The following is a 22,981-nucleotide window of genomic DNA, read 5'->3' as shown; positions in this document are numbered from 1 at the left end:
CCCTTCCCCTTCCCCTTCCCCTTCCCCTCCCCTTCCCCTTCCCCTCTCCTCTCTCTCCTCCAGCGATGCCGGTGACCCTGGTGACACTGAGAAAGCGTGAGCCCATTTCTCCTTGTAAACCCGGTCTGATCGGTACCCACCACCCATCTGCCGTTTCCTCTGATGTTTGCAGGTAAACAGAAGTACCTCTGTGCCAGCCGGAATGACTGCACCATCGACAAGTTCAGGAGGAAAAACTGCCCATCCTGCCGCCTGCGGAAGTGCTACGAAGCTGGGATGACTCTCGGAGGTACTGTCTGAATAACATCCCCTGGGTCCTTGCGACGGGCTGGGGCAGCCAGGCTAACCCTGCAGATAATGAATGTACTTGGCATATTAATAGTCAGTAAATGTCTGAAAAAATGAGGCTGATGGAGCATAATGAGCTTCGGGAAACATTTGCAGGTTTCTAATACGACAACTGTGAATTTCATTAAACTTTTGTTTGAGTTTCAGGAAACATTCTTTTCCTTAATTTAAAACCTTGTTAATCTGAAAAGATGTAAACATCCGGGTTAGCTGGACTCTCACTCACACCAAAGCCTCTTTGAACAGAGCACTTCCATTTTAAGATGATTTTTCCCAGGCAGAAAGTGGCATTTTTCTTTATAAAATTACAGCCCCAGTATTTTTCTTCACTGAATGGAAGTTGCTCCTGTATCTCTGGTAAAGATCCTTGTTACAGTTTGTCTCTGTTCCAAAACCTGTAGCTCTACCAAAACCTGATAGAGTGCCTGTATCCAAAATCTGACATTTTCTGCTCAAAATCTAGAAGCTACAATGTAGATCACTGGGTGGCTCATCTTTGAGTTCATTTGATGTGAGACTGAAGAAGAAAATACCCTGAAAAACAGGGCTGATGGACCTGACCCATGATGAAAAGGCCTCTGACAGCGAAGCGGAGGGGCGTCCACGGGTGATACAGAAAGGAAAGCCACTGGCAGCGTCAGGCACAGCGCAGGGAAGTGGGGGAGCCCTGGCTAGTTAGATGTGCCAACATTTTAGTTTAAATGTTGCTGGGATGGGCAGTGCCTCCCGGAGCTGCTGGACTGCTGGAATGTTGTCTTGAGGAACTTGCTACCGAAATGGTTCTGGTTTATTGCTCATCGAGGAGCAATAAATTTATGCATCGAGGAGCATTTAATTTTATTTCTCACCAGAACAGTTCTTACAGCTCAGGTACCAACAAACACATTCGGTCGGCAGGGCAGGAGCCAGCCTGCTCCCCTTTGCTTTCGCAGCAGCGGGTAGTAAATCTGAGCGCGGTGGGGACACGGCTCTTGGACGGGGGTGACACAGAGACGTGCAGCTTGCTCTTTTCCTCCTGGTAGCAAGCAGAAAAAACAAACGTCCCAAAAGGTAACGCAGTCCTAAAATCTCGTGACATCAACCCCGTGTGTTAGCTCCGACCACCCTTCACTTAACACTCCCCCTCCGTCGCAGGCAAGCTGTTGGCAAACGGCAGGGTGCTGCTGCTGCTGCTGCGGCACTTTGGGAGCAATGTGTATGGGCACGTGCAAAGGCGCACCGCAATTTCGGAGCACCAGGGAGGTGCCCAATCCACCTGATGCGACCAAGCGGGCAGTTTGCTTGCTGAAGTTACCAGGTGGCTATCTCCACCTCTGCTTCACTGGTTCTGCCCCCAGCCCCGGTCATCCAGCCCAGCTTGGGAGGAGCGAGGGCAGAGGAGCCTGTCCCGGCGCCGTGCCTGCCCGCACGCCTTCTTGCAGGAGTTCCTGATGACAGTCATTTTCATGGCCGCTGGTGGCCGTTCATAGCAGGGAGACTCCTCTGGCACCCTTCCCTTCTCTGCCTGGGAGGGTCAGGACCGGGATGCTGCCACCACCCTGCCCATGGGATTGCTGGGCTCCTGAGCTGGGGGACAGGGGTGAGGAGCCAAACCCAGCTCCCTGGTCCACAGCCAGCAGAAGGGCTTCGTAATGCCATCCAAAACAAGCATGCTCTTACTTTTAAGTGCTTTTTTTCTGGTGATATTTCCTTAAGTAAGAGAAGACATACATCAGGGTAACCTTCTTCTGCAGGACACACTGACAAAATTAATGCTAATACTGATAGCCCCCCCCCTTTTTTTTTCTTAAGCTCTTTGGGTCACCCTGACCTGTTCTGCCTGGTCTGTTTTACATTTGTTTTGAATGTCGGTTTAAAGGCAATTGTTAGAAACATGCATGCTATGAGTTTGTCCACAGTTATTTCTCCCACAGTAGAGAGGCAGAGCATTTGAAAATGCTTCCAAGCTCCAAACAGTTGTTTTTAACTGCCTGTTAATTACCAATCACTTGTAGGCTATAATAGAGCCGCCTGTGACCAGCAGACCTGCAGCTCTCAGTGTGTTTAATGGGAGGAGGAGGTGACACACTGAATACCTTATTTAGGACTCTCTGCTTTGGCACAGAATGGCAATATGTCGAAGCACTTCATTATTGATTGAGATCACTCTGACCTGCAAGCTGAAATCCATTAAACAGAATCTTCTCTCCTGATCAACACTGTAAAGCCCAAGAGAAGGAAAAGCAAAAGAAAAAAAAAAAAGTGATAATGCCGGTTTCGTGTACTCGGTTCGGTTGGTGCACTGTCCTGCGTCTCCCACAGCACCAATTCCTACTGCGAGCGCTGGTGCCTGCACGGCTGCACGGATCCTGCCAGCCCCCCGTGCACGAGAAGTGTGTCGCCGCACGCGCGGCTGCACGGGTCCTGCCAGCCCCCGTGCACACACGGGCATCCGGACCCCTCCGTCCCGCTCCAGCCCGCAGCCTGCACATCACTCGGCCCGCGCAACTCCTGCTGAGCTGCGGAGCTCCCGATTTAAGGCACTTCCCGTTCGTTTGCTGCCAGTGCATTTTAATCTCGGCGTGCGAGGCCCTGCAGGCGGTTCCCATGGTGAGAACCAAGCGCCTCTGCCCTCGGCCGGAGCTGGCAGCCCGCCTGCGCTGCGGGACGTTTCCTCTGCACCTTCAGCCTAGCGACTGCGCTCCGTGCTGGTCCTGTCGTGGGGAAAAACCTCCCAAACATGTAAAATTCATTTCATTGATGGTAGGGCTAGAAAACTACTGATAGCCTGTAAAAGCCCAAGGCATGAGTCATACCTGTATTTAGTCCTAATTCAGGTCCAGTTACTGTGGTTAAAGTAGAGCTCATGTCTTATAAAAACATTTGATATCAATGTAAGCATTTCCAGCAGTGGAGAATCTAACACATTTTTTGCCACGCAGTTGCAGTAGTTAATTGCGTTCAGTGTTGTGATAGACGTACCTTATTTTTCATCTTGCCTGTCCTCGATTTCCAGCAACTGGATCTTTATTACATCTTTGCTTGCTAGATTGAAAAAACTACTTTCACTGAATTTCTGTCCCTGCCGTGGGTATTTGTTGGCTGTGACTTAATAACCCTTTAGCCTTCTGCATAGCCACCTAGGTAAAATGATTTACTTCCTTTCTCCAAGGTGCATTGCCTAGTCTTTACTGTTCCTACAGCTTCTGCAAGTTTGCGAACACCTCCCTCGTACGGTGAACGTCTAATCACAGTTTCCCAGTGTCAGCAGCGTCAGTGCTTAAAGGCGGTGGTAAGAGGCTCTCCAGGCCAGCGTTTTCCTCCTTCACGTGGCATGGGATCCTGTTTGTCCCGTGTCCACTGAACCGTCCTGCCAGCTCGGGCCTCTGTGTTTGTCCGTCAGCTTTTGGTGCGAGTTCAGGCTGCCGAGGATGGAGTTCGACTTTCATTGCATATGGCTCACTTTTTCAGTTGCTCGATATATCTACTTACAGTGAAATTTAGTTTGCTTTAATAGACTGAACTTATCAGCAGACCTTAATCAATCTGTTCAGTTATCAGTCCTTAATGTTCGTTACTGTTTTCCCATCTTTGCATTGTCATACAGATTTTAGTAGACTTTAGTAGCAATGGTTCATTTTCTTTTTGGAATGAAAGTAGACATTCGCTAGCAAAGGGTCATGAACAACCATTGTAAGAAACAAACCTGTCTGATGTTGTTTCAACATTTATAATTACTTTTGAGGTGTATCACCTGAGGGATTTAAAATCATTCAGTGGTACCGTGTGATTTTATATCATTTGAGTTTTTTAATTCATGTGGGCCGGATTGACTCAGATCTCTTAAACGTGTCTGCTATACCAGTACTATTATAATTATCAACTAAAATTATCGTGCCAGAAAAGATAGGTAGCTTGACAGGATCTGGTTTTGACAAGCCGCACGCTGCTGGTACTAAAAAATTTAAAGAACACGATATAAGTCAAGTCCTGTTTCAGCTTCTCTGTCGTTTTGCCTGCAGCTGAAATCAGCGTGCGGTGCCTGGGGATGGCAGGATTTCTCTGTCATTGCTAGTGCAAAAGCCGTTTTATTCTAGGTCCCCAGAACTTCCCCGAGTCTCAGCACTCATCAAAAATCCGTGCTGGAGCCCGGAGTGCTCCTTCACCAGCTTCAGAAACGCCTGGCGGGAGGGTGGGCGGGTTAAGTCGCTTAAAATGTGTGTCACTTCTATAATCGCTCTGTTGTGTGCTCCCTAGGGATTCTTGCACTGGTGAATATTTTATCGTGATACCGTATAATTACGTCCTCTAAGCTTTTTTCCGAATAGGTACGATATTTTCTGAGTTAGCCCCAGGCTGAATTGCAGATGCGCTGTGGGTGTGACGCAGGGGCGGTGCTGTGCCCGCAGCTGCTTTTCAGGGCTTCCTGAGCGTTGTTGTCCCTACTAACAGCCGAGCCCGTAAACTGCCTGTTTTCAGTCACACGTGCTGGGGTTCGTCCCACCTTGGTTTGGAGAAGTACGGTGTAGACTTCTGCCTAGCTTAGCTCATCCCAGAATAGAAGTATAACAGATGTCTTCAACTTCTATTTTTTTATTTGTTCCCAGTAGCTGCTGAGTAGGAGCGACCACCAAAAAGGGCTTTTGCACAGATGACTGAATATAAGCTACTCTTTACCTCTGAAGCTTTTCTCCATCTAGTAACATGAGTATTTCAGTGATCTGTGGAACAACTGCTCCTGGAAAGCACAGACGTAGGGCTCCTCTGATAAGAGCAGTTACCATCCACGTTCACTGCTCTCCAACACGGAGGGATTTGGTTTACGCTGCAGTCTCAGAGCCAGCATAGTTGGTTGCTTGCTCTCTTCTCACTTCACTCAATATCTTTTAGTACTAGATAATTCAATTTTAAGAAAAAAAATTCAGACCAAACTATGTGTGTGTTTTATATGGTGTGGGTTGGGCTCCAGTTACGCACACGACCTGATGGGCACTGGTTATTCATCTTTGGAAGATACAGTTCATTTTCTATTTCTTGTTTTAAGCCTGGGAGCTTTTCTTTCCTAGCAGCATTCTAAGGGTCCAGTGCCAAGCACAGCCATGAGACGATTTCTGCCTCAGGTGGAGTCAGCCCCGGTGCCTCCTTCCCAAATTAACGCAAGGTTGTTTGGGAACGTGGGATCAGCATTCTGCGCTCCTCTCCTTCCGCGCTGCTTGTCGAGAACAAAACCCGAGTGCAGCTTCCAGGGAGAGCGGTGCCTGACCTGTCCCGGGGGATCGGCTCTCCGGAGGTTAGAGAGGAGAGCGTCGGGAGCCTGCCAGACCCTGGTGCTGCCTGTGCTGCCTGCGACTTCTGGAGGGGTGGGAGGGGGGAGGCTCGATGCTCTGGCTGGCCTGCCACCTGAGCAGACGATGGCTGAAGCATGTCACGCTGCACTGCAGCCCTGTTTTCCTGTTGCTCTCTTATTTTTATTACTCTTTTCTCCTCCTTTTTTACAGAGCAGCCGGTCTTAATTGCTCTTACAGTAGATCATCGAAAGTACATTACTTAAAGATCAATGTTTTGAATTGATTTACAAAGCTGCTCTTTAACTCGACATTTTTATGTTTTGCTGCTTGTTTTTCTGATTACAGCTGAAAGGAAATTTGAGATAAGTATAATGTAATGAAGGAGCCAAAACCCCAAGGACAATTGGTTTGATGTTACATTTTCTGCTTGAATTAAGCCATCAGCTTTTTTTCTCTAATTAATTAGGGTTTTTGGAGTCGGTAAGGGGTGAAAGCTGTTCCTATCTACAGTAGGCTGCTAACCCGTGTTGTGCTGAGCACTGTCATGTAGGTATTAAATTAGGTGAACACTGACACTCCAAGAATTCTGAAGTCACGCATCTGAAGCTCTTGGTGTATCTTGCTAGCAGACTGGCATCTGTAATTAACAGCCGGGCGCACAGGAGAGACACTTCGTCATGGTGACATGGGCACAGTCGTTGGCTGCCTGCAGTCCCAACCCCACAAGCCCACTCTGCTGACGTTCCTCTTGAAGCTGGCTGGCAGACCAAGGCCACCCCTGCTCGAGTCTTCTCCTCGTTGGTGGGCTAGCTGGGGAGACTCCAGGGAAACAGCCATGGGACCACCTGCTAGCTTTTGAAATGTATTTTCCGTAATATATTTGTAGAGCAGTGACCCAGCTGGGAGAGCTTGGTTGTAGGGCAGCAGGGGCTGCAGGAGCCCCGGGCAGGGAGAAGGCTTTTCTGTCAGTTGCAGCCCGCTTCCACTCTGGCCTGGGATGGCACAATCCCACTTGAGCATCCGAGTGCAATGGCTTTTTTCCCTGGAACACGTCCATTTACTGAGTTTATTTGCTTGTGTTGCTTCCCTTTTTAATTGCATGTGAGTAGTTGTTTGAATCGAGTCACCTCTTCCCTCTTTTCCCCAGTTCTTCCTCTCCGTTTCTAAGTGGGAGTTAATGTGAGACAGGTCACGGCTGAGGATGTAAATCGTGCTTGTTCTTTTCCATATAGGATTAACGAGCAAATGGATTTCCTTGTGCAGTGTGTGCTCCCTTTTGTCCTTAGGTGAGGTCTGCGACGCCGAGGCACTCTTTGGGAGGCGTGCACTGAAGGAGTAGCTGCTGCTGGCCGTCAGTTTCCCTTTCCTCGTAAATACAAGTGATGGAGCTGGAGGCCAAGAAACCTCAAGGGGTTTTTTTATTTTTAAGCATCACACTAAAATGTGTCATTTCCACAGCCCGCAAGCTGAAGAAGCTGGGTAACCTGAAGACACCAGATGACACGGAGACAGCCAGCTCATGCAGCCCCACAGAGGAGCAAGCTCCCAAGATGATGATGACGCACATTGATGGGTATGAGTGCCAGCCCATCTTCCTCAACGTCCTGGAGGCCATTGAGCCTGGCGTGGTATGTGCCGGCCATGACAACAGCCAGCCGGACTCCTTCTCCAACCTGCTGACCAGCCTGAATGAGCTCGGGGAGAGGCAGCTGGTCTACGTGGTCAAATGGGCAAAGGCCTTGCCAGGTGAGGAAGAAAACTAACAAATCCCGTCCCTTCCCTGGCACGTTCCTAAAGCCCCCTGCTTGCATCGCCTGGGGTGGGTTTCGAAGGAGGTGGTCTGCAGCCCATGTCCCACCGTCACACAGTTCCTTGGGGGAGCGTCTTCACGAGGTGCCTGGCTGTGTAATACCTCCATAAAGCAGGCTGCGGCAGCAGCAGGTTTGTCTCCTTTGGGTGGCTTGGTTGATGGGAGAGGTGGCTAAGGGGTGACAAAGTATGTAGAAACTTGCGCTTTTGGGTCTGTCCCCGCTGATAACCCCTGGCACACAGTATTGTGTAGGCATGCGTCTGCTTCCCTGCGTGGGAAGGGCTGTTGCTGGTCGGGGGTTCAGGGTCTTGCTCTCTTCCCGCTCTCCGTGCAGGGGTTTTGCTCCACTTCCAGGGCTGTGTCCGCCAGAGCTGCAGAAGTCTTCTCTAAACAAGTGATAGCCCCATCCCATAACCTGCATGAAGTGGTGAAAAGGGTAAATTCCCCAGGTGAATCAGAAGTGTGCCACTTCACGATGTGAAAGTGAGATGGGGGAGACTGGGCTGAAAGTAGCTGAGGCTTGAGAGATGGGAGAGATCCTTCCGTGCCATTTTTGTATTTCACAAGCCAATTAATTGTAAAATAGCAAAAGAGGGATACAAAATCCCAAGGGGCTTCTTCCTGGCAGTCAGGTTGCTCTTGTGTGACAGGCTGCTGGAATATATTTATGATGCATTCAGAGTCGTGATATGGGAGTGCATTAGGGTCGGGAAGTTTCCAAGTGGTGATAGTTATCAGGTGCTGTAAATTAAAACATCCCGGTGATGTATGTGTTTCATTGAATACACTCCTTGGTTCTGAGCATTGGGTGTTACCAGTCTGTAACACGCTGCCCGTTGCATGTTGTAATCCTGCCAGCGGAATGAGTGAAATTACAGAAGACTGAGATCACTCTGGGTGCAGCGGGATCCGGTTCACCTTCCAGCATCCCTGAGACTGGGGCGTGGGGACGATACCAAGCTGCCTTCCTCACCCTGGCCCTGTTCCTCGGGAAATGCCACAGAAAACAGGGATCCTGCTCTTTATGTGCGGGGTGATATGACCAAAGGAGGAAACTGAGGCAAAATAAGTTTGCCACTATATGCCAAAATCTGGTGATGAACTGCAGTCAGACGTTTGACTGCAGTCAGACGTCAGAAATTCAGCAGTCCCCCTGGAAGTAGCTTGACCGGTGGTGCAGGAGGGGTGTTGGTCTGAATATGATTAAGTGCAGAATAGCCCATTCTATTTCTTGTATTCTTGAGTCAGAAAAGGTTCACCTAGCTTGTGAAACCAGGGACAAATCATGCTTTCTCTTCGGCTTATCTACATCAGACATCAAGATTTCTTCAGAAAAGTACACGGAGACACCACCAAACCGGACTGGCAATCCAGGGGCTGAGGTTGTAAAACTGCGGTAGTGCTAATGGAAAGGGAGAGTGCATTGAAAAACATTTTTCATCGTAACCACCCCCTTATCAAAGGCTTTTACTCTCCTGTACTGCACCTGATCTCCTATCCCATGGTGCATGGCTGCGCAGCGGTGCCAGCTGCTGCACCGCTGCCTCCCGGGGCCGGCGCCCGCGCCCGCTCTGCCAGTGACGGCATCTGGACAAAATTAATTCTAATCTTCCTATGTCTGAGCAGTCACCGCTCTCTGGGCAGCTACAGTATAACCGCAACCCCTTCTGCAGGCCAGGGGATCCCTTACGGAGCCCAGCTCTCCTGCGTGGGCACGCTGTGGTGGGATGCTGCCTGGCTGCCCTCCCCATCCCACCGGCCGCGGAGCTGGCGCTGGCCTGACCGTTAGCATCACTGTTCCGCAGCGAGAGGCAAAGCCAGGTTGTTTTTCCCAGCTTTCTCTCTGCAGTTCCCTGACATGTGCCAGCGCCGGGGTTCAACAGTAATAACCACAAATTCGCCACTTAGTCATTCTCCTGATATTTTCCAGGGAAGGAATAAACAACAGTTCAGCTGCCGCTGCGAGGTGGATCTCATCCACTGCTGGGTTCTGCCTGCTCTGGCGCTGGTGCTCCCCCGGGAGCCGGCCGAGGACCAGGCGCACAGCGCCGGGCCGGCTGCAGGGGCGGGCGGCTGTGCCCAGGCGCTGCCCTTCCCTGCGCGCACTGCGGCCGCCTCACTTTTTGGGTAAACTTGCAGAATCCTACCCCGTAGCCAGAGGTAGTTTGCTATCTATAATTTATTTAAGTGATATTTTGGTTAATAAAGCAGAAGTGTTTTCAGTTCCCGGGTCTGCAGGTCAGCTAGGCAGCCTGACGCTCGGTGCGCTCAGGAGAGGGGCGATGCGGGCAAATGCATGCAGGGAGAGAAGTGATGGAAACAAAACCCAAGCAATTTAAAACAGTGGGATGTAGTTGTTTTTATCAAAACAGAAAGATCTTCACACGGTCTGTTGGGAGACTGGAGGCTGCTTAATGAACGCCGTTGCTGGCGAGGTGCGATGGGAGCAGACCAGAGGGCTTGACCGGCCGCTGCAGTGCCATGGCACAGCCTGCCTTGGCCGTGAGGAGGAACAGTGCCCGAGGCCGACAGCCAAAGCAGCGCATCTCAGCGGGTGCTTCTGGTGCCGAGCAGGCAAACCTCGCTCTGTCCCCTGCCCCGCAGGGGCACCACGTCAGCTGGCTGCTGCAAGTGCTGCGTGGTCCTCAGTGGGTCCGCAGTCAGGGTGGAATGTTATCCCCTCTTCCCCTTTCCCCATTAATGAAGCACATCTGGCACAAGCGTTGGCTTAACTAAGCATAAGCAGCCCTGCGTGTCAGTTAAGATATATATCAGTGTAAAGGGGCAAAGGTGTTACTTTCCAATGACTGTGCTGGTGGGAGGAGGGGGAACTTGCACCCGTGATAGAGGTAGCCTCAGCCTGATAATGCTGGCAATAGATTAGTATTGGTTAATAGGTGGTTATTAACCTTGCGTCCTGCATTGAACATCACCTGTATACCAAGAGTGATTAATATGCAGCAAGGTGTTCCTGCACTTCTTCCAGTGAGGTTTCAGTGATATCCTAGAAAAAAGACTGCATCAGGTAGGAGCATTTCTGAATCTTGCTTGCCTGCAGTAGCAATATCAGCCTCTGTCTAGTGGAGAAAATGTAATGTATGGCCCTTTGGACCCTATGCAATTGAAATTCTGCATAGGAGAAGGTAGAATCAAACTGTGATTTCCCTGGAAAGGAAAGATTAAATAACCACAGCTTGCCAAGAAAGCTGCTGAAACACAGGATTAAAAAAGCTGATTAAATCCATAAAATCTGTCCACTTCAAGGTAAGTGGAAGGAGTATGTATTTTCCCTTTTCCATATACATAAATTCAGTAAAGGTGTTACAGTTAATTTAGATCAGCACTCAAACACGTTAGTTTAAATATCATTTTAACTGGCAGCAAACGAAAAGTCTTCAGTTCATTCCCGAAGCTGTTAGGAAATCGGTCTACAAAAAATAAGTGGACTGTGAGTGTGTGGGGAAGGGCTGCTTCACAGCGGAGCAGTGGAAGGGCACGGGCAGGCTGCGGCTCTGCTGCCAGTGAGGCAGATGAACACCCTTTGTGTTTTTAGCAACTCTGCACATGTGATCAGGTGAAATACTCCACCGGCTATCATGGGAGATGGACCTATTTATTAGAGCTATTGCAACATCCCTGTGCACTTGCCATTAGTTAGAGCTTTATGGGTGTTCCAGGCCATTGCTTGCTCGCTTGCTTTTCTGTTTCAAATATACTGCCTACCACATATCTAACTCACCCTTTAAGTATATAATTAATTGTGCATCTTTTTCCATTCTCTGGGCAATAAAATTTCCAGATACAAAATGAGTATTTGTCTATATTAGAAATGTTACTTATGGTAACATGTGAGGTGTTCAGCTACTGATCTCTTAGGAAGATATCATTCTGGCACAGCAGCGCATCAAGAGAGAATGTAAAGAATTTATTTCCAAACTATGCTGCTTTACAATTATTCACACGAAAAAGGTTATGCATTGATCTTTTTCAAGTCATCAGTAAATTTAATTTTACTTTTGCTATGATTTCTTTCTGTAGAAGATGGCTTCATTTGGGTCTCTTCAAAATATGCCAATATTAAAAAATTAACAATATATTGTGGCATTAGGTTTGTATTTATTTTCTTTTACAGTGATTTTGGCCATACACCATCTAAGATGCCTGGAGGGGGGGTGGTTTCCAGGAAATGATAGGTGTCTGGTTTCTGAAAATCAGTTTTGTTTCAAGGCATTTCAGCTCAGAATGGCAGCAGTGATTCCTTTTAGAAAAGTCAGCCACTGTGTTTCTAGAACTTGTTTTTGTGGACAAGCAGAAAGCCAACGTTAAGTCCTGTAACAACAGAACTGTTGTGTTCAAATACCTTTCCTTAAACACTGATAAAGCTTGCGCAAATATTTTTTTTTTAGTGAACATAATTACAAAGTAATGAACAAGTGCACCAAAATCCTTCTCATAGCAAAGATTAGGAGCAACAAATACTTTCCCCAGATAGGTTGAAAAGCTGATACTCGGTGGTTAAGGGAAAGCCAGTCCTAGGTGAGAACTGCCGCCTGCAGAGGCAGCTCTGGCGCTGGTTTGCCCGGGCACAGGCAGGGCTTGCAGCATCACGACGGGGCGAGCAGGATGAGGAGGTTCTGCCGTAGATGTTGGTGTTTCCAAGGGCTTTGTCCTGTTGATGCTGAACCCAGCAAAAGGGGGGTGGGTCATTTGTGTGAATTAGGGTTAAATTTCACAGAGTTCGCTGTTCGCAGGTATGTTTTCTGCCTCCAACTCACAGTGTATAGGTTTCCTCTCTGGTGGTAGGATTTATGGGCCTGGCTCCCAGAATATAGGCACAAGGGAAACCAGACGTGAGAGACCTCCGATTTGCCCCCACCTCATCCTCTCCATCATGCCTTGGCTTGCAGTTCATTTCTGGCCCTATAGCACCTCTTGGGCCCAACTTCTCATAGGCAAGTTCTTGCATCTCTTTTGAAGACAGAGCATCTGCCATCATAAATACGCTCGTATTCGCAGGGTTTTCTTGTCTGCGTGGTTAAGAGCATCTTTCCCGGGGAACTCCTTCGCCCGGGCACGCTGGGGTGTCCTGTCGGGAGGGCTGTGCTGAGCCTTCTTCAGAGCTTCCTTCAAACTACGGAGGGAGTTCTGACTGTCAGTCTTCAGTCTGATCTGCTCTTCCACGTTCGCTCTGTTTTTTAATAGAGCGTTGTCTGCTAATTCCCTCAGAGGACAAGATGCATTCTTCCTTCAACGAGGAATTTAAAAAGGGGAAAACCCCAACCTTAAGGATTTGGGGGGGGGGTGAGTGTGTAGCAGACCGACGAAATGTTCGTCCTCGTCACTCGGTGCCAGTGTGGGAGCGTTCCGTGCACCATCTCGCTGCCTACTCACCACAAAGTCTCAACTGCAGGGACCAGCAGCATGGCTCCTCTTCAAGTAACTCAAGTTTTTCCAATCTTTTCAGAAAGTCTAGGCAAGGAAAAAGAGCAGTGGCAAGTATGGAGCAGGAGGAAATTCAAGGAAGCGGTCACTGTGAATGGCTTAGGTTTTACTAGGCAGTGAATTCATCTCTGAGCAAATTTACTGGATAAATAGAAAGGCTTTTTATAGCATGCAGTACTGTAATTAAATATGAAAATCTAACTTAGACATGTCCTAGAGATGAGTATGACTGATTTTGTGAAGTCCTTGAGTTGCCCAGACGCCTTGTCTGTACTCGTGTGCTGTGAACGAGTTTCACTCTGGCTGCCAGGAGGTTCATGTTCAGCTGGTAGCTGAGAGCCCTCCAGGTGGAAATCACCTATTCAGGTTTGGTAGGACACTACTTGCACGCAAGCTTCTGTTTTTTAATCCAGTGACATGAAAGCTGAAAGGAAAGTGTTCAAACGTCAAGCAAGTTAAGTCAGCAATAAAGCATGACTTGTGCTCATTTGCAGTTGGCAGATTCCCAAGCAAGAGACAGATGCTTGGGAATGCTCAATGGATTATAATTATACACTGGAGGTGCTAGAATTGCTTTAATATTTGATTGAAATAACACACGATTTTCTTGAAACCAGATTACATTTGACTACTTACAAGTATCTGGAAAAAAGTACGGTGTTGGAGGTGATGTTTGTGCCTGTGTTGTAAACATGCCTGGGATTTGACTGTGAACCACCATCTGAGAACACTAATTTGAATTTAATTGATATTTTTCTTTAGCTTGCAATTCGGCAGAGGTTTTCATATTCATTTTCGTAGTCGTTAGATAAATACATTGTGTATTTGGCAGAGAAACCGAAGCAGTCTGTTAACCGTGTGATGAGGCCTCGGGGTTACTTGCTGGCTCTGAGCATTATACATTGAAATCCATTTACTTAAATTTCGTGAAGTCCTAATGGGTTGAAAATAATGGAAGTTTTTCCGCTTATTTCCTTGAGTGCCAGAATTACACCAAAGGAGGTAATTGATTAATGAGGGCTTGTTTCTGCCTCAGTGCCTGGAGAATGTGATACGGTTAATTGTATTGCTGCTGGGGCTCCTGCTCCCCTTCAGCTGATTTATTTCTGTTAGCAGAGCAAAGCAAACAAATCCTCATCGGCTCTTTATTTCACTTACTTTTGACATACTGTCTCACATGGTAATTGTGAATGTTTTGGAGCGGAGGCTTTGGGGGTTACGCCATGACTGCAGAGCATATGGCACGGTAAGACTCAGTTGGTCTGGGGGTGTAATTAGTGCCAGAAATGAGGGCTGTGGCAGGGCGAGCCTGGTGCGGGGGGAGCTGGACCTGCTCAGCACCCGTAGCTGGACGTATTATCCCGCGGGACTTTGGGAAGTCACTAAATCCCATCCTGCTGTACCTTTTTTGTCCAGTCTGTTGCAGAATGAGGCTTGTTCGCCTCACTGGGTCTTGCAAAGCCTTCAGATACAATTTGTGAAGATCTTTGAGACTCTTGGGGGAAGATGTCATTTATTACGACTTGCCACTGCCTTCCTTTAAAACACTTTGCTGCTTGTGTTTTTCTTTATCCCCTCCTTGTGCCTGGGCATCCCCTTTCTTCCCTTCCAGTTGCGGTTTTGTGCTTTGGCTGTTTCCGATTGCCCATCGGGGTGTGAGCACCTTGCTGCTGACGCTGCGGTTGTGTCACCCGGCTGTCCGTCTGTGTCCTGGGACGAGCTGAGGTTAGGCTGTGGACCACCTTGTCATAAGAGTAGCACTGCAGGAGAGCTGGAGTCTGCACGAAAACAGTCCTGGTAACTGCAGGAAGCCAATATTAATTTGTAACCTCCCTCTCTCATGTTTTAATAGGATTTCGCAACCTGCATGTGGATGACCAGATGTCAATAATCCAGTACTCTTGGATGGGCCTTATGGTTTTTGCTATGGGTTGGAGATCTTTCACCAATGTCAATTCCAGGATGCTTTACTTCGCTCCAGATTTGGTCTTCAATGAGTAAGTGCGAAATAACAACCACCTAATATTTTGCTTTGTCTGGGTCAGACTAGGTGAGAAATGAGAACAAGACAAGGAATTTGCTTTCTCATCCGCTTATGAAATGTACGGCTTGAGTAATCGTGCTTTCAGAGCTGATCAACAAAGCATGGGAGGGCCCTGCTTTTCCCCTCTAATTGCTCTGCAGTGATCTCCAGGAGCAATAAGGAGAGTTGCAATGTCTCTCCTGGTCCTTCTTCCCTTCCCCTCAACCTTGCCTTGGGTTCGACTTCCATCAGGGCAGCAGCAAGTGCTGGTGCTGGGTGTGAAGGGCCGGTCCATACAGACCTGCCTTTTTTCTAAGGGATTTGAGTTCCTGTTTTCAGCTTGGTTGGTCAGCTGGAGTGAGCAGAAACAGAAACAAACGTATATTGTAAGTTCCTGATGGGTTCTCGCTGATGTACCGTCAGCTTGGAGTTGGGGAGGGTTTGTTGACAGTAGGGTGTAAGGGCTCAAAACCAGTAACTAAGCACAGCAGTAAGCAAAACCACACCTTCTCTCTGAGAGCTCTGAGCTCAGCTTCGCATCCCTTGCGGATAGCCACACTTGGTGAATCGTTGCAGTCGTTTTTCAGGAAGGCAGAGGGTCAAACCAACCCCATAGATCCCAGGTAGTCATCCGTTTCCAGACGAAGAGGATTACACAGGGGCATTTTGGAAAACATTCCTCTCCTGCATGCAGGCCTGTTGCTGCCAGCATCCCCCGAGGCAGAGCTCAGGTTCTTGGCAGCAGGGATGTGCCAGGCGAGGCTGGGATTGCTGGGTCGGGCAGAGTGTGTCCTCCCCCACACATCACGCAGGCAGCGCTTTGATCTCCTTGCCATGCGTTGCGCATCTTGCCCTGCCAGGTACCGGATGCACAAATCCAGAATGTACAGCCAATGTGTCAGGATGCGGCACCTCTCTCAGGAGTTCGGGTGGCTTCAGATCACACCCCAGGAGTTTCTCTGTATGAAGGCTCTACTGTTCTTCAGTATTAGTAAGTACTCACATCCTTTCCTCAACAGACCTCCAGTTGCTACGCGCTGTATCGCCCCAGAGGTATCTGGTGCTTTCCCTGTGTGTGTGCATGTACTCGTACCTCCCGAGGGGTGGCTGTGGATGTTCTCCTCTCTGCTTCAATTTGAGCTGCTCAGAGACAGCAAGCTGCCAAGCATAAGGATGCCACCACCCAGCCCCCCTGCAGCTAGCCCATCCCATCTCTGCACATTGCAGCATTTCTCCCGTGCAGCTCCTGCAAGCGGTTGCTCCTCAGCCTAACTGCTGTCATCATGGGGACCTCTGAGCGCCAGCTGCTGAGCACGAAAATAGCACGGACAAACTAATAGTTTGTTACATTGCCTCTCTTTTATAATGAGTGCTGAACAAGGGTCCTTGGGTTAGCAGTAGTCCAACAAGCTGATCAGAGTGAGGGCCACAGTGGAAGCAGGGCTGGTGGGCAGATCTGTCTTGTTAGGTCTGCACTGACCACTTCTTCAGCCTTCCTCTTGCTCTTTTATTCTCTCCGCTCTCTGGGCAACTCTTACTGTTTCCTTCTCATGTTCCATCCAGTTCCAGTGGATGGCCTGAAGAACCAGAAGCTCTTTGATGAACTTCGAATGAACTACATTAAGGAACTTGACCGTATCATCGCTTGCAAGAGGAAGAACCCTACCTCCTGCTCTCGGCGATTTTACCAGCTCACCAAGGTCCTGGACTCGGTGCATCCTGTAAGAGAGGACGGTGAAATGTCTATCTATACACATAAGACATGATATAAGAAAGAAACTTTTTACAGTGAGAATGATCATTCACTGGAACAACCTCCCCAGGGTCGTGGTAGTCCCCATCACTGGAGGTTTTAAAGATGCAATTGGACAGGGCGCTAGATAGCCTCATCCCGGCTCCCTTTCCCAGGGAAGGTTGGACCAGGTGATCTTTCGAGGTCCCTTCCAGCCTGGGCCGTTCGATGATTCTGTGATTCTTTGTGGTTTATTTTTTTAACTCTTGGCACACCTTTGCATGGATGGTATTGCAGTATGCTCCCAGCTTAAGCGACAGAGAAAAGACAGCCACTAACTACTGAGGGAGTGAAAGTTATCTGTGTCTGTCACCCCCTGCAATAACCACTCTTGTGCTTGGGTTTATGGGCTTCCTTTTTTAGCAATGAAAAGCTCTTCGTAGACGATACTTTTCCATTGTCAGCCTAGCAGAACAGCTCAAAATCTCAGCGCCCCCACTGAATCTTTTCTGATTACAGCAGTGAAGACAAATTCTCTATTTGTGACTTAAAGTTGTACTGGTGAATGTGAACTAGACCTCCTCTTTCCCGGGGCTCAGCTCCATGCCCATACAGTTATATGTCTACAAGCAAAAAGTAATTTTTAATAAGTGAAGTCAGCAGCATCTGCGCACAGTAAGACAACTTTCTGTAGGAGTAAGAAAGTGCCATTTTCATACATCCCCATTTTTGTGGGACTCAGTGATGTCTGAGTGTGAAGGGCCACGGCAAAATATGCAACATGCTCCCAGGCTGGCTAGTTCCCTCGCTCATCCTCGGGATGCATACCTGCCAGCTGGTAACTGCTAGCAGGGCGGTGATGGCCAGTGAGCAAAGCAGGTCCCGCTGCAGCAAGGTCCAGCCCTGACCTGCTGTCCCTGCTGATGTCTGCTCGGTAGCTTCTCAGAGAAATCGCTGACCAGGGACTTCTCGCTTAACAAACTTTCTTCCTTTCCCAGATTGCCAAGGATCTGCATCAGTTTACATTTGACCTTTTAATTAAGGCACATATGGTGAGCGTGGATTACCCTGAAATGATGGCCGAGATCATCTCTGTGCAGGTTCCCAAGATCCTGTCTGGAAAAGTCAAGCCTATCTACTTCCACGCACAGTGATCTTCCGGAGGGACCTCCCAATTCTGCCACCCCCATTTCAGCCATCTCCTGCCTGTTACTTCTGCACTACTGTACTGCAGTGCCTTGTGGAATCCCCTCTACAGAGGTGGTGTGCCAAGAAGACGGACAGTAACAAACGACTACCTGCTGGGATTCCTGAGATTTCTATTTTTCCTGAGGTACCTCTGAACTGAACTACCTGCCACGGCTTCTGCCTAGGTTTGGCTGGCTCGCTGTGCTGGGGCAGGGGACTGTGGCATGGTGGCAGCGGCACCGTGTCTACACTCTCTCGTTTGTGTGTTTTCCACAGTGACTTTTAGTCGCCCAGGGCCACGGGAGATAGGGAGAAATGCCAGCAGTTGTTGGGTTTGGGTTTTTTTAAAAAACAGAACAAGACAAGAAGCAGGTGGAACCTATAAGTTTGGGTGTGGGTTACTTTACTGGCCTCCTTCGGGACTTTTTATTTGCATTATGGTGCTGGGAAGCAGGTGAGTTAAAATATTGCAGTAGAGAAACAGAGAAGAGCTGGGGAGATGAGATGAATTTGCAGCCTGATGAATTTACAGGACCTGCTTGCTGGGTCAGAAAGCTGCCGTGCAGCCGTTGTGGGGTCTGCTCCAGACAGCACGCCGCTGCCATCTGCGGCCCCGCAGCCCTGCCTGCGCAGCAGCGCGGACGAGCATTCATATTAGTTGATGGAGCATTACGGGGTTGTCAGCAAAAGGGCTGGAGAGGAAGATGACCTTCGGAAATCCCCAAAGATGGCGGGTAGCTACTCTTTTCCACCTGGGATGTTTTTCCTACGGCCAGGCAAGCTGGATCTCGGTCTGCCCCGCAGACACCCAGGCACTCAGCAGTCACATTCCCATCCTCGACAGCTGCTGCTCCTCCGACACAGCCGTACCCACCTCCACAAGTGCCTGACGTCCTCAGACCTCACACTCTCCCCTCCTCCCGTGGGCACCCGAAGCCCCCTGCCCAGCCCCTCACCAGCTCTGCTCCTGCCGAGTGTCCGCAGACCCTGGGTTTCCAGCTACGCTACTTATTTTCCATTTGTCCCAACTATTCTTGGGGACAGCAGACGAGCATCCCGGGAGCAAAGCAGCGGGGCCGGGATCTGCGGGACCTGCGAGGCCACGGGACTCCTGCTGTTAATCCTGTCCTTTGGGAGGCGGCTGCGGTAACTGGCTGGTGCTGCCATGGCGCTTCAGGGGGTTGTAAGGAAACGCCAAAGAGACCGGCCCTTCCGAGCGGTGCGCTCGGCTCCTGCTCATTGCAGGGGTTGATTGCAGCCCGGGGTGATCCTGCCCCCCCGCGCGCCGTCCTACGCGCAGCGTCCACGCGCAGTGTCCCAGGCGCACCGCCTGTCCCCAGCAGCTCCGCGTGGCGTGGTGGTGGCACAGCCTGCGCCCGGGCTGAGGCAGCACGGGCTGCAGCTCCGCCGTGAGGACGGATAAACGCGCCCTGGCTAACGGGGGTACTCGGTCCACAGCCAGCAAACAGCAAAGGCTGATCGGTCTGCAGCTGCTGGTGACTCCCAGCAGTCAGGAACACCTGGGAAAAGCAGGTCGTTTTTTCAGGCATAAGTGTTGGCTTGACTCCGTTTCATACCCCAAGTTCAGAAGGAAATGCAGGCCTACCCGACACCCGTATTCAGATTTGTTTATTTAGCGGGCTCTGCTTCCCATCAAGTGGCCAAGCCTGCGTTCCCCGCGGTATTTCAGTCCCCCCTTCCCGCACAACCGTGAGCCCACCAAAACCGCCTGGTCAGACCTGGCCGGGGTGTCGGTGAGTGCGGCACGTACAGGCTCTTGCCAGGGCAATACTTCTCGTCAGGGGCTGCGGCGCAGTCTGGCTTTACTGACACAGACATCTACAAGGGGTCCTCGTGCCAGCGCAGGCAAGCAGCAAGTCCGTGCCTTGCCGCACGCGGTTCGCTGGCGGGCGGTGGTTTCGCCGCTGTGGCACGGAACGGAGCTTGTGGCGGAGCTGTGCCCGCCCAGAGCACTGGTGTGGTCCTCCGGCACAGGGACGCCACAAGCACGAAGCAAACGCTGGAGTCTGGAGAGGTGAACCTGCTCAGACGAGCGCTTCGCGTCGTGCTGTGTTCCCCCTGCGTAATACCAGCTACTTGTGTTTGTCAGGCGTCTTTGAAAGTGAAGGGAATGAGGTTTAGGCCAATTGATTGCCGCGCACGTGCCGTGCAGAAAACAGTGCTAATGCTCTGCTGCTTGGGCCGCTCACGAGCTGAGCATCACCGTCAGCTCTTCGGGCAAATGCCCTCATGGTATTTTGGGTTCTTTGCAAACTCTCAGCAAGAACAAACGCTTAATTTTCCTGATACTTTTCAATCATGCTATGGGATTTTCATTAAGGGAAGGGGTAGGGAAAAAACCCAAAACTATCGAAGGGGAGGATCTCTCTTTACAGTTATTTGTAATGGGCTTTTCTCCCCTGCTAGATATGGCTCTGATCGTGCTCTTCTTCCTGAAACACCTTCATGTAGGTGGGAACAGAAACCATAGATAACCTTCCTGAGTGCCAGCCAACAGGACGGTGTCTCAATAGCTTTTCCTGTTTTAGAGGGCTGCAAGCATTTTAAACGTTGATATGATCTACTAATATGTGCAAATGAACCAGTAAAAAAAATCCTGCTGGTGCATTCCTCTCTTCTTGAACATTTTCTGGCTATTAGCAGAAGAATACAATGAATAACTGGGTCGGTAATGCCCTGATCTCTGTCATCAACAGGAGGATGTTTATGAGCAATCTGAATAGCCCCTTTGGAGAGCTTTATATTTTGCACAAGGTCACGTCAGTAAAGTTTTCATTAGTTAGTGAGAGCGGGGGTATCCTGCTGGGTACTTTTCTGCTGGGAGATTGGGAAGAAATCAAACTTAATAAGGATTTGCATACACTGATTTGCTGGTGGAAGCATAGTGCAAATGAAAAATGGTTTAGAAGGGGATACTGCCTATGTACCATCTGCCAGATGCATGCAACTCGCGTGTACGCTGCCTCTCCAACCGCGTATGCTTTAAGAAGGGAGCAGGAGCTCACGTGGAGTATCCCCCAGCCGACGGGGCAGGGGAGCAGTCCAGCTGCCTTTGTCAACAAGTACCCCAGAGCCCCTCTGCACTCGAGTGGGGCATTGGGGTGGTGTTCTTGCATCTCTTCAGCATCAAAGTAAACTTCTGCAACTTTTTATTCAAAAGTTGACTTTTTATGATGTTATTAGAGGGATGGCTGAAGGATGTGGGAACCAGGATCACTAGCACCTGTGTGCGTTTTTTGCTGGGGAGAGTTAACACTATTTCCTTGTTTATTTTCACGGGCTGCTGCAGGAACTGGGGAAAAAAGAGGCTTAAGAAATACCAAAGTCCACATCCTGCCCTATATCTTCGTACTTTGTGTTTTCTTCTGCGTTTTCTTGTCTATTTTTGCTTTAATAAAGGAAAGAGAATTTCACCATCTTCACAATCATGTAGAAGGTGTCCCTGAGGCTTCCCTCGGGATGGCTGAGCCCCTGGAGAGGGGACCCCCTTGGCATCGCTGACGCGCACAGCCAGGGAGCGGACCACGTCCAAGCCCCCCTTCGGTTTCACTGGCTCTGCTCTGGTTTATCTAGGATGTGTGGGCTTTTGTGCTGGCTTAACCTGGGTCACGGCTCAGACCATCAGCTCCTGCCGAAGGCAGCAGATGGAAGACAAGGAGCACACACGTTGGCGTCGGCCCAGGAGCAGCATTTTTGCACGGAAGAGCACAATTCCATGAGAGAATGGGTGTGAGATGAGGTTGCCTTTAGTTAGCGTAGGAGGAACTCCTCCTCAATCCTTTGTAATGCCAGAAGTGAGCCAGATGACGCGGTGCGGTGGCGTGCCCAGGCAGGCAGCATTCTGGGCCAGCGACTGCAGACCTTCGCCCACCTTCGCCCAGCAGGCTCCTGCCAGCACCGTCTGCAGTCAGCAGGGCGCTTCGCTTAGCAAGAGTGAGAGCTAGGGTAGCGGCTCTCCGCTTGGGGACACTGCGTGAATGTTTCTGGAGAGCCTGGCACCATCTGAACACTGTTCCCACAGAAGTCAAAAGGCCCTTTGTGCTTGGCTTCAGGAAAAATGGAGTTAAGCCAGAGCAAAGAGCATCGCACAGTGTGCACAGCAAGGCAAATACCAGTGAGTCAGCCCTGCGGAGGGAAGGCAGGACACTCACCGCCTTTACCACCATGTGCTGGTTTCACACTTGTCGCTCTGGCCCGTGCGGTGCTGGTGGGGGTCATTGCCGTGGTCCGTAGGGGTGCTGAGGTGGTACCCAAGGTGTCACCTGCCTCCCAGGCAGAGGGGCCGGCAGTGCCACTGGGAAGAGCTGGCCTCCCTTGCAGAGCCACCTGCCAACACAGGCTGTCTCTGCAGCTCCCTGCCACGTGCGGCTGTTGCTCCACTTACTGATCTCTCTCCCTAGATGTTTCAATAACATATTTTAAACATATATATATATATATATTAAAAAAGGCATGCCCCATTTTATACTGCTGAAGATATCTATTTAATGTAATGCTCTAAGAGAGTTTCTTTTCTGATTGCACACTATTGCAACTAAATACTCTTCAGGAGATGAATCAGTATGTGCCAATATTAATGGAAACTTTTAATTTAATAATTTTTTCTGGTTAGGTACCGCCCAGTTTTCAAAGGTCCATCCTTTCATGGCATGAATGGAGCATACGCTGGCATAGTCTGGTGCCAGTATCTGCTTCTCCAGCTTTCTTGTAGATGATTCTGGTTAGACAGGGATAGTATTTGCACTTGGGGGACAACGGAGTGTCCTTTATTTCTGCCCTCCTTGACTGCACGAAGTGTCCTTGCACTTTAGGGCAGAATCCTGGAATTACAGAGTCGTAGCTGTTTCCTAACTGTTTCAGAGTAGACTTCTAGAGGCACAGAAATCCTTTCTTGTACCGTAACGACTGGCCGAGTCGTGCTCTGCACCGTCACGTCCTGGTGCCCGCTCTCAAATGTCAGAGTACCTGGAAACTGGCAGCTGTGGGAGATGCCCGTGTGGCAGGGGGACCGGCGGCGGTTACCGGCGGCGGTTACCGGCGCCGCACGGCTGGGGCCGTGTGTGCTGCCCCGGGGCAGCGGGGATGGAAACCCGCTGCCGGCTCTGGGCGCGGCCGGGCAGGCCCGCTGCAGACCGGGGGGCCCCACCCCT

At 49.8% G+C, this 22,981-nt stretch overlaps 1 protein-coding gene across 1 annotated transcript in view; it reads left to right on the top strand.

Moving 5' to 3' along the window:
• Positions 1-22,852, top strand: part of AR (androgen receptor) — a 32,851-nt gene extending 9,999 nt beyond the window's left edge. Inside the window, exons 3-8 of the mRNA XM_009334283.1 lie at positions 173-289; positions 7,074-7,361; positions 14,720-14,864; positions 15,751-15,881; positions 16,454-16,611; positions 17,621-22,852. Of these exons, the coding sequence (XP_009332558.1) occupies positions 173-289; positions 7,074-7,361; positions 14,720-14,864; positions 15,751-15,881; positions 16,454-16,611; positions 17,621-17,776 (995 nt within the window). The 3' untranslated portion in view covers positions 17,777-22,852. The remainder of the gene's footprint in view (positions 1-172; positions 290-7,073; positions 7,362-14,719; positions 14,865-15,750; positions 15,882-16,453; positions 16,612-17,620) is intronic.
• Positions 22,853-22,981: the final 129 nt, after the last annotated feature.

Source organism: Pygoscelis adeliae, unplaced genomic scaffold (assembly GCF_000699105.1).
Source record: "Pygoscelis adeliae isolate BGI_AS28 unplaced genomic scaffold, ASM69910v1 Scaffold191, whole genome shotgun sequence".
In the NCBI taxonomy this organism is placed as follows: Eukaryota; Metazoa; Chordata; class Aves; order Sphenisciformes; family Spheniscidae; genus Pygoscelis; species Pygoscelis adeliae.
The sequence above is the reverse complement of the archived record's forward strand: the minus strand, read 5'-3'. Positions and strand labels throughout refer to the sequence as shown.